At 33.6% G+C, this 10,325-nt stretch overlaps 1 protein-coding gene across 1 annotated transcript in view; it reads left to right on the forward strand.

Moving 5' to 3' along the window:
• LOC150102727 (uncharacterized) overlaps window positions 1-10,049 on the forward strand; it is a 138,422-nt gene extending 128,373 nt beyond the window's left edge. Inside the window, exon 5 of the mRNA XM_090399242.1 lies at window positions 4,698-10,049. Coding sequence (XP_090255368.1) covers window positions 4,698-5,503 — 806 coding nt within the window. The 3' untranslated portion in view covers window positions 5,504-10,049. The remainder of the gene's footprint in view (window positions 1-4,697) is intronic.
• The last annotated feature ends 276 nt before the right edge of the window (window positions 10,050-10,325 follow it).

The following is a 10,325-nucleotide window of genomic DNA, read 5'->3' on the forward strand; positions in this document are numbered from 1 at the left end:
TTAAAAAAGGGTGGCACACCATTTGGCAGCTCCTATAGGTAGAGATGACCTGCTAATTCTTCTGCCTGGTATCTGCACTTGGGCCTGGCTCCCACGGAAGAGACCTCAATAAAGGTCGAAACTAGTCTGGGTTGTGGCTCTTCCCTTAATGCATAACATTAGACATATCCGCAAGGAGATGTTTTGCATTATAGGAGATACTGAGATAGGAGTGTTGGTAGCTTGCTCCACCTTTGCAATGAGTTGCCCTGGTGTTGTACCACCTTACCCCAGTCCTGAAGATACTTTCAGGCAGAAACTTTGTTTGCTCACACTTGGATAAAGGATTAAACTAATTTTATTATAGTATTGGTTTTCTTTGATATGCAAAAAACATATGACATTGCTTGCAGATTCAGAATACTGAAAGACCTACACAAAGTTGGTCTCATAGGAAAACTTCATAGAGAACTTTTAATTCAACTGAACCTTAAAGGCCCAAGTGGGAATTGCTCTCTCCTGACGCTATACTCAAGAGAAGGGAGTCCTATTGTTTTAAATGTCATGTTTTTTTGCAGTTAGTGTTAACTTAATAACTGAACAACTTCCTCCAAATTTAAATAATGTTATGTGGATGACTTTACTGTCTTTTGTCATTTGCGTAACATGAGATTCATACAAAGACTGTTGCAGCAAATCATTGATTATTAGCTGTTCTGCCTGTTTGGCCGTAGTAGGAAGTTTGCAACTACAAGTGACCTGGTATACTCCAGGGGAAGTGGCTGGTCTTTGGTGGAGTGGATAAGAGATGTCAATTTTTTTAGGATTTTGGTTAGCTTTTCATAAGTATCGCGGATATAAGGAATGGTGATAGATTTAGAGTAATCTCTGTTATGGAAGGGGGGGGGGTTAATGGGTTTTAATATTTTTTGTATCTTTTGGGAGTTGTAGCCATTGGCTATGAAGGTGTTAAGAATATGGTTAAGTTCAGTAGTTAGGGTATTGTTATCTGAACTGATTAATGTTGCTCTGTTACATATAGTGGTGAGCTATAAGGGGCTCGCCCGAGCCCTTTGTAAACTTTTTCTCAAATTTGCGAGCCCCTTGTTCTTCTTGTTTAATAATCTTGTAGAACGAGAAAATACCACTTGGAATGTATACATGTTACTATAATTGCTTCTTTAAATTCATATGGATTTTCTGATAACTGTATAAAAAATCATTTCATTGCATTTTGTTCTGATGGAGCTAATGCAATGTTAGGAAACAAATCAGGTGTTGCAATCAAACTTCTACAAAATTTTCCCAACGTTATTATTTGGCATTGCGCTCATCATTTACGCTTAGCATTAGACGATTTGATAAAAAACATTAAAGAAATAAATCATTTTGAAATATTTATGGATAAATTATATGCTTTTTATGTGTGTTTGGACCACGATGGGCAGCTTGCGGTTTATGAATGGCAGTTTTTCCAATTTCTCCACAAATTTCTTCGTGGAGAAATTACCCAGCTTTATGCAAGCATTGAACGATTTTGCATTGAACGATAAATATAAGGGCTTTTTAAACCGACTTCTCAATTTGGAATTTTTAAAAGATCTAGCATTAATGATTGATATCCTACAGGAATTATCATATCTGTCAGAAGCTCTACAAAGTTGCAATATAAGCATTATAAGAGCTAAGTTAGGTTGTTGTTTTTTTGTACTGGACGATGCAAGCCCTTTGTTAAAATTTCCATAGCTCACCACTGGTTATATAGGGTTTTTATAACCCCATATTGTTGGTGTGTGTGGCAGGGAGTGATTGCTGGTGAATGTATCTGCCTGTATGTGTAGGTTTTCTGTAAACAGAGAAAGCCAGGGATTCCATCAGGCTGGTGAGGGTAATCAGAATGTCTAGGAAAAGGAAATTGTTATTGTTTTCCTTTTCCAAGGTAAATTGGATCCTGCGGGTGTTGATTGTTTAAGTGTGTTAAGAAGTTGTGGAGTGTATCCAAGCCGTGCAGCCAAATGGCAAACACATCATCTACATAGTGTAGCCAAACAGTAGGCTTATGTGGAGCTGAGTTTAAAGCTTTTTCTTCAAAGGTCTCCAGAAAGAAGTTGGCCAGGGGTGGAGAGAGCAGAGAACCCATGGCTGTTCCCTCTTTCTGTTTGTAGAAATAGCCTGACTTCATGGTGAACTGAAATAGGGCTGCGATATCGGGAGGAAATTTGGCTTGGATGAGGGCCAAGGTATCCTTGAGTGGGACATTGGTGAATAAGGAGGAGACATCAAAACTGACCATTATGTCTGTGTTGGAGTGAGAGGTTTTTTATACTGGCTTTAAAGTGGGTTGAATTTTTTGTTTGTGAAGCTATGTTGCCAGTATATTGTGTGAGCACTGTGGCTAATTTGTATGTGGGAGAATCTGCCATCCACAATGGAATGTAATGGCACATTCTGTTTATGGATTTTTGGTAGTCCATATATTCGAGGGGGTCTAGAGTTAAAAGGTTTTAGTTTGTTAGTCACTTCCACAGGCCAAGAAGTAATCTTCTTAAGTAGCCTATGGGCCCTTGTAGTTGCAAACGTTCCTACTATGGACAAACAGGCAGGACAGCTAAAATCAGGATATCTGAACATAAGGACTATATCCGGCTCCACCAATACAGCCACTCAGGACTTGCTGACCATGTTTTGGACACCTGCCACAAAATACGCTGGAAGAAAGCCACTTTACTACACCACAGCAAGTATAAATATAAGAGATTATTCCTGGAATCAGCCTCAGCTCTAAAAAAAAACTCCCAAAACTTCAACAAATCTGGATGCATGAGACTACCCCAAATATGGGAAGCTTGCATTCTAAGAACATCAGCCCAACAGCCAAGACAACCTAATTTAGCCCACTAGGGGACACCTTTAGGACTCTAGGACCAACTTCAGTTGTTTTCTTCAGCCATATTTGTTTAATGTTAGTGCCTGCATGCACATATCATTATTTTATGTTCCCTGAAGATGATAATGTAACATTTCTGAAATATAGGAAGTATTTAATTAATATTCTAATATACCTTGTCTTTCCCTAAATCTGACAGTTAACTCAGATGATTAACCTCTTTGATACATATTCATTTTAGCACTGCAGTTATCAAATGAATATGTATCAAAGAGGTTATTGGTAGATGGAAATTGTGATTTCATAGAGGATGAGAACAAGAGGACATCCATGGAAATTGAGAATGATTGCAGTCAAAAAAATATATAACTAATGTGGGTGATATGCATCCTCCATTGAAGAGTTCCTGGAGATCTGGTAGTAATAATAATATATGGTGTCAGGTGTTTAGTTAATAACTAAAAAAGGTGAAACTTTTGGTTTGCTTAAAATTTGCATACTTTGTGCATTAGCCTTAGTATGCATATTCACTTTTCACTCACTGATTTTCAAATAATGATCTTCAGTCAGATAATATTTACATGAGAAAATCCACTTTTTGATATCAGTAATAGAAAAACTGTCTTTATATACGTGTTAAAGAGCACTCTAGAAATTTCACTTATGGAAATTTAATCTTTAATCTTTACATTTTTTACACCATCCACAGAAGGTTGAAAACCTGAAGTACCTCTTACTATCACAAAAGGGTAAGGATTAAATAACCCAGTATTCAGGTCATCCAGTAAAAAGGATAGTGGTCTTACAATAGGCACTGTATTTATACCACTTAACAAAATTCAAATAATATGTCACACTGGGATTCACATCCTATATGAATGTAGGATTGTATCCTAAGACTGATTGTGAAGCTGTTAAGCATCTGTTTCTGTATACTAGAAAATGTTATTCTTCTGAAATATGATTAGTTAGAAATTGAATTCCACATTCTTCACATCTAAAAAGGTTTTGGCTGCTGAATATTCTTGCATTCCTTCACTACCAACATTATTTGTCTTCTGAAGAACTGCTAATGTTAGAGAAATCAAAAAATGCATTCTCTTATGAAATGTTCTTTCCCTCCTGTGGGATTTCCTTTTCTCCATCTACCAGAAATTCTCGAGTTTTAAAAGACACATACGATGTTTGGTATTTGCATTTTCTTCTTACTCCTCTAAACCTATTAAAACATATAACATATTAAAATATATAACAATTAGTCGCAATCCATTCATGGATGTTTCTTTTGAAGCCTGAAGTAAAAGTGAACAAGTTTATTTTCATTAAAAAAAAAAGGGGTAGGTATAAGTTGAGTATGGTGGTGGTGGTTTTTCTCTTTCAGTCATTTCCAATCCTAGGTGACTTTGTAGGCATTGCCCACAAAGTGTTCCTGGTGCTATTTTACAAGGTAGTTCACCATTGCCCCCCCCCCCCCTCCCCCCATTTCACTGGGCTCGGGACGACATATGGCTAGGACGTATTCATGACTGTAATCTATGTGTGTTCACGAGGCCTGTTCTGGGGGGTGAAAAAAATTCCCCTACCTCCGTATGAGACCAGCTAACTCACCTTCCGTCGAAAGAGACCAAATAAAGGTTCCTCATGTCACTGATGGGAATCGAACTCAGATCTTTCCAAACAGCTTCATCTTTACTGACTGAGCTATGGAGGCTCTATAATTTTAGTATACTAGTTTCTATCAAATTTTTCTTTTCTTTTTTTTTTTTTTTTAATGAAAAAAACAAATTCTGATTTTTAAGTTTTATTCTAATTCAGTCCTGTTTTCTTTTAGCTGATTCATGTCCCATACTACCTGAAAGTTTCCACAGCCATAAACAAAATGTTTCAAAACCTTCAAAAGATAATGAATTTTATAGCATTCCACATAAAGTCAGCGTAAAAGATGAAGGTCTGAAATCGAGTTTGAAATATTGGCTTCATGGTTCTAGTCAAGGAAAGCCTCTACAATCTACTGATTCTCAGAATTCTGTTAATGAACTTACTGAATCATACTCTACTCAAGAATCCTCTAATAATAATCCCAATAACCATGTTTATGCAGAATTAGATTCTGCATCTTCAGTCTTACAATTTACGATTTCAAATGTACCTAAAGCAGACTGCTCTCCTTATGCCATACATACATATAATAATATATCAAGCAGAAATGATTCTTCACCAGATATAGTTAACAAGTTTATAAGAGATGGAGCTTATGATAATGAGGCTTTTTGGTCATCAGAAGGAGCTAAGAGTCCATTAATGCAACTGAGATCAAAATTGCCAAATCACTTGATTTCTAAAGCATTTGCTCAACAGTCTGAGCTTGCTTCTGTATCTTCTGTATTATCACCTCACCTAGGGGTGGTTCCACCAAAGAAATCAGTAATGGAGCAATATCAGCAGGAAAGTATGCTAAACAAGCAACCATTTCTGCCATACAGAATTGAGCAGCCTTTACCTTATGCTAGTGTAAAAGTCAATGGAATAAGCTCTTTCTCTCAGCCAAGATGTCCTTTGAAAATGATTAATACATCTCTTAAAAATGGAGAACTTCAAAACCGACCATTACCCCCTGTTCCTAAAGATCCTGCATAAATTTGATATTGGATGTCAGTATTGATTATCAAAATGATTCAGCAAGGAATTACGTGCAATTTATGTAGATCTGCAAGCCGTGCTAAATGTGATTTTTGGTTATGTGCACTATTATTGCATTAAGTTCATAAATGCATTTTGTAAATAAACTTTTGTTATAAAGAAAAAAAATTATAACTGTTGTATAAATAAGTGAATTTTAATATATCAGTTATTTGTATTATGTTCTTTTAGCATATAACGTTTATATGCATATATATAACCAAATCTCCAAAGTTAAGGACACTATTACAGAATGAGATTCATGTTACTCTGGTATTTCATATTTCACGGATTATGTGCAACTCTGCAGCTATGTGCTGGTTGACTAATACTTCCCAAACTTATATACCTCTAAACCAGTCTTGAATTAAAATTCAATCATATATATATATATATATATATATATAAACCACTAGTGGAAGCAGTTTGCTTCTCTTCATTATCTTGTGATGTCACTTAAACTGAAAATCAAGAATAATTACTCTCATTGCCTTATTTTACTACAGAGAAAAATTTTAAACATTAACAGTTAATTCCACAGTTTCTTTCAAAGCTATCTTGGGATATTTTAAAGATGGATGCAGAAAATGTGTTATGATTCTATTATATTGAACTTGTTAATTGAAATGCTCACTTGTGACACAGTTGAGCTTGGAAACATACAAATGAGAACAAATGTTGGAAACCATATTAATATACACAATATTATTAGTGGTGTGATTTTTATATTTTTATATGCCAGGATTTTAAATAAAGTTTAAATTATTTGTATTATAATTTTTTAACCCTTTCTGCCTTAGTGATTCCAATTGGAATCACTAATTGTCTTGGCTTTCGTAGCCCATATTACGTGGCGATTGATTCCAATTGGTATTGTACATTGTAGTTCCATTTCTTTAATATAATAACAGCTATGTATTATACATATAAATCTTACCAATATCGGTTTTTATGACTTAGTAGAATAATATGCATATATTGGATTATAGAGTATACGCTCAGAAGTTGAATATTTGCTACCATATGGAATCAGTCGGTCAGAATTCCTATCCTGAAATGTATTTTTCATCAAAATACTTGATATTCTTGCTTTTTAGACCTAAAGACAAAATAAATAAAGAAAATTTTTTTTCACTTGGAAAAAAAAAATTCAGGTCAGAAAGGGTTAATGTGCTCTTCTGTTAGATAAATTAATGACTGCTAGATATTTGAATCTAGATATGATACAGCCACTGCATATGATATTTTCTTGTTTAAATTGCATATGTGAAATATTATTTTTAAAGTTTCATATTCAGAACTTTATTGAATTCTAGCTACGCTACACAAGAATTTCGTTTAAAACAAAGTTATGGTTCCCTAGGAGGCATGATTTTCAGTATCAATAGAAAAGTAAAATCCATTGGATAAGTGTTGCTCTCCAGCAGTTTTTCATGAATGATTTGTAATAAAATTGTCTTGAGTATTCTACAATTGAGCAGGTTCTTCTTTTAGTAGCAGAAACTTTCCTTCCACTCTCTTCTGAGCCTTCTCTTTCTAGGTTGTGTACCTGTCTCCATTGAGCATGTCATCTAGCATTGTTTTCCTTATTCTTCCTCTGGATCTTTTCCCGTCTATTTTTCCTTCGATGGCATCTCTGATGATTCCATTCCCTCTCAGAATATGTCCGATCCAGTTTCCCTTGTTTCTTTTTATCCTCCTTAACAGACTTTCTTCTTCTACTCTTTTTAAGACCTCTTCATTTTATCTGTCCATTTTATTTTTTCCATCCTTCTCCAAATCCACATCTCAAAGCTTTCCAAAATCTTAATTTCTTCTTTCTTCAATGTCCAAGTTTCAGCTGCATAGAGGACAACACTCCACACATAACATTTTATTAGTCTTTTCTTTAGGTTTCTATCCATTTTACTTCGGGATAAATTCCATTTTCTATTAAAGGCATCTCTTCCCATTGCTATTCTTGCTTTTGTGTCACTTTTACATCTTCCATCACTGTTAATAACACTTTCTAGATATTTAAATGTCTTTACTTGATTCAATTTTCCCCCATTTATTGTGATATCCATATTTGCCTCTTTCCTTGCTATTTTCATTCCATTTCATTTCACCAGAAAAACCTTTGTTTTTCGGATATTAATTTTCATTCCATAATTGATATACAGGATTCCAGTAATCTGTTCAATAGATGTGGTAGTCCTGTTTACCTCCAATCTTGATTCCTTCTTCCGAATTCTCCAGTGCTTCTTTTAACATTGCTTCAGAATACATGTTAAACAAAATTAGTGACAGAGAACAAACAGCCTTGTCTTACTCCTCGTTCAATGATACCTGGTTCTGTTGTACCATATATGTCTCTCACCATGGCAGTTTGTCCCATATATAGTGAAATAATTAGCCTTCTGTCTTTCCAATCTATACCAATCTTTTCCATTACTTCCACATCTTATCCCATTTTACAGAGTCAAAAGCTTTTTCAAAATCTATATAACAGATATTGACTTCTTTCACTTACTATTCTTAACAGTCTAATCGCATCTCTTGTTCCCCTGATCTTCTCCAAGAAATTCTTCCACTTTAGATGTAATTCTTCGTGTTAAGATTCTCATAAGTATTTTTGACGTGTATGGGAAATGAGGTTTATTGTTTTAAAATCCTTGCAGTTCACTGCATTACTTTTCTTTGGTATAGGTATAAATGTTAAGGTCATAAAATCTTTTGGTAGATCTCCTTTGTTATAAATTAAATTTATTATTTTGGTTATTTCTTCAGAAGTTGTTTCAGGAATTCTGAAATTTCTTTGCCTTTCCATATTTTAGTTCTTTAACACGTTCATTGCCAACCACGCGATATCGCGCGATGCGAGTTCTCACCAAACGGCCGATCATGCGTTATCGCATGGACGTCGTTAACTAAATAAAAAAAAGTTGGCCACCACACGAAATTCCAATTATCAGCTTGGCAATGAAAGTGTTAATGGCCATTTCTACTTCGCTCTTCAAAATCTCTGGGACTAGATCATCTTCATTTACCTTCTTTATATCTTCTAATGGCAACTCATTTGGTCTGTTTTCCTGTCATATAGATTTTCAAATGTATTCCTTCCATTTCATTAGGATTTTATCTTTTTCAGTTATGATTTCTCTATTCTTATTTTCCATGCCTCTAGCTCGAATTCCATTTCTCTTGTGATTCATGCTTCTTGCTTTTTCATATAAAAGATCATACTATTAACTTTTAATTGAACTTGCATCCATCACATGTAATATCACCTTGCTTTTTTGAAAAAAAATTTGAACATTAAGTAAATGTTCTTTCCCATTATGTTTGTCAATTTGATGACAAAATTCTTTTTTGATCAATGTTAGCTGTAAACATAAAATAAAATTTGTTTAAATCAGGCAACTAGAATTTTAACTTTGAAGATTGCAAAGAAAATAACTAGTCAGACAGTTATAGTGGCTATCTGAATAAGCTACTTAAACTACTTTTGAATAAGAGAATTTCTGAGGGAGGAAAAATGCTAAGATAATTATATTTCTACTTTGGCAGTATATTGCTTTCTAGTAGTATACTGCCAAAGTGATCCTTCTGCTATTAGCACTCTGTTGTACATGATCCTCAAGTGGCATTTTATTGCTTTGTAAATACATGTTTCATTTCCCTCTTTTTTTTTACATATAGTATGTAAATACATGTTTCATTTCCCTCCTTTTTTTTTTACATATAGTATATTTTTAAATTTGATAAAATGTTGGGAACAAAAAAAAAAATGGTCACAAGGTCATGTTATTCATAAGATAATTAAAATTTTTGTTTTAACTTATATTTGTAAAATGTCACTAATCTTGATGTTCTTCATGATGCTATTGTGTAAGTTCAGTTTACTTCTACTTTCATGTGAAAACAAGCAGTTCTGTAGTAAATCTTTCTCTCTCTCTCTTTATATATATATATTTAATGTAGTAACTGTAGTTGTTTGAAAAGTTATACAATGTTTGCACAGGGTGTAGATCATTAGGGCATTCATAAATCTTTTGCTATCGTTTCCAAGTAATTTATAAAAATTGGTTGACATTGATGTTATAACGTAAATTTTAGATAACTTCTCTTATAGGTGTAAGACTGCATATTTGTAATTTCATATTGTTAAAAATGTGTCAGTATTTTTGGTGTAAAATGTGAGCATTAGAGATGTTGTACACTTATGCATCGTATTTCTGAGTTGCACTTAGCTGATGTTTAAAGAATGGCATATCATATCTGGCAACTTTGAAGGTATGGAATAAATATTTCAAAGTATTCAGAATGTGAAATATCTTTGCTGTTCCATTGTGTGAAAATGTTTTATATGTTGTGGAAAGTGAAAATGTGCAAATGCAATATTGGTATAATGTGATTAGATTTTTTGCTATCTGAATATATGTGATTCATTGTAGAATAATTAACATACAGTGGAATTATGTAATTTACAACTATGTGCATAAATATACTGTTTTAAAATGTTTTAATTTGTTATTCATTCTTTACATAGTCCATATACAAAATGTTTTTATCTTGCAGTATTTTATGTAAATAAAGACTGTGATTCAACAAAAATTCATTTTTGGGTACTTGATTCTACAAGGAATAGAGCAGTCATTTCAAAAAATTTGTTCTAGTAGAAATAATTAAATATATATATAAATTCTTATATGAAATATAAGAAAAAAAAACTTTGCCTAGTATTGAAGTAAAACAGCCCATAATATTTAGATCACAACAATTTGTAATTTCAAATTTA

The sequence above is a fragment of the Typopeltis vanoorti genome, chromosome 10, assembly GCF_054136105.1.
Source record: "Typopeltis vanoorti isolate ZY-2024b chromosome 10, IOZ_Tvanoo_1.0, whole genome shotgun sequence".
Classification (NCBI taxonomy): Eukaryota; Metazoa; Arthropoda; class Arachnida; order Uropygi; family Thelyphonidae; genus Typopeltis; species Typopeltis vanoorti.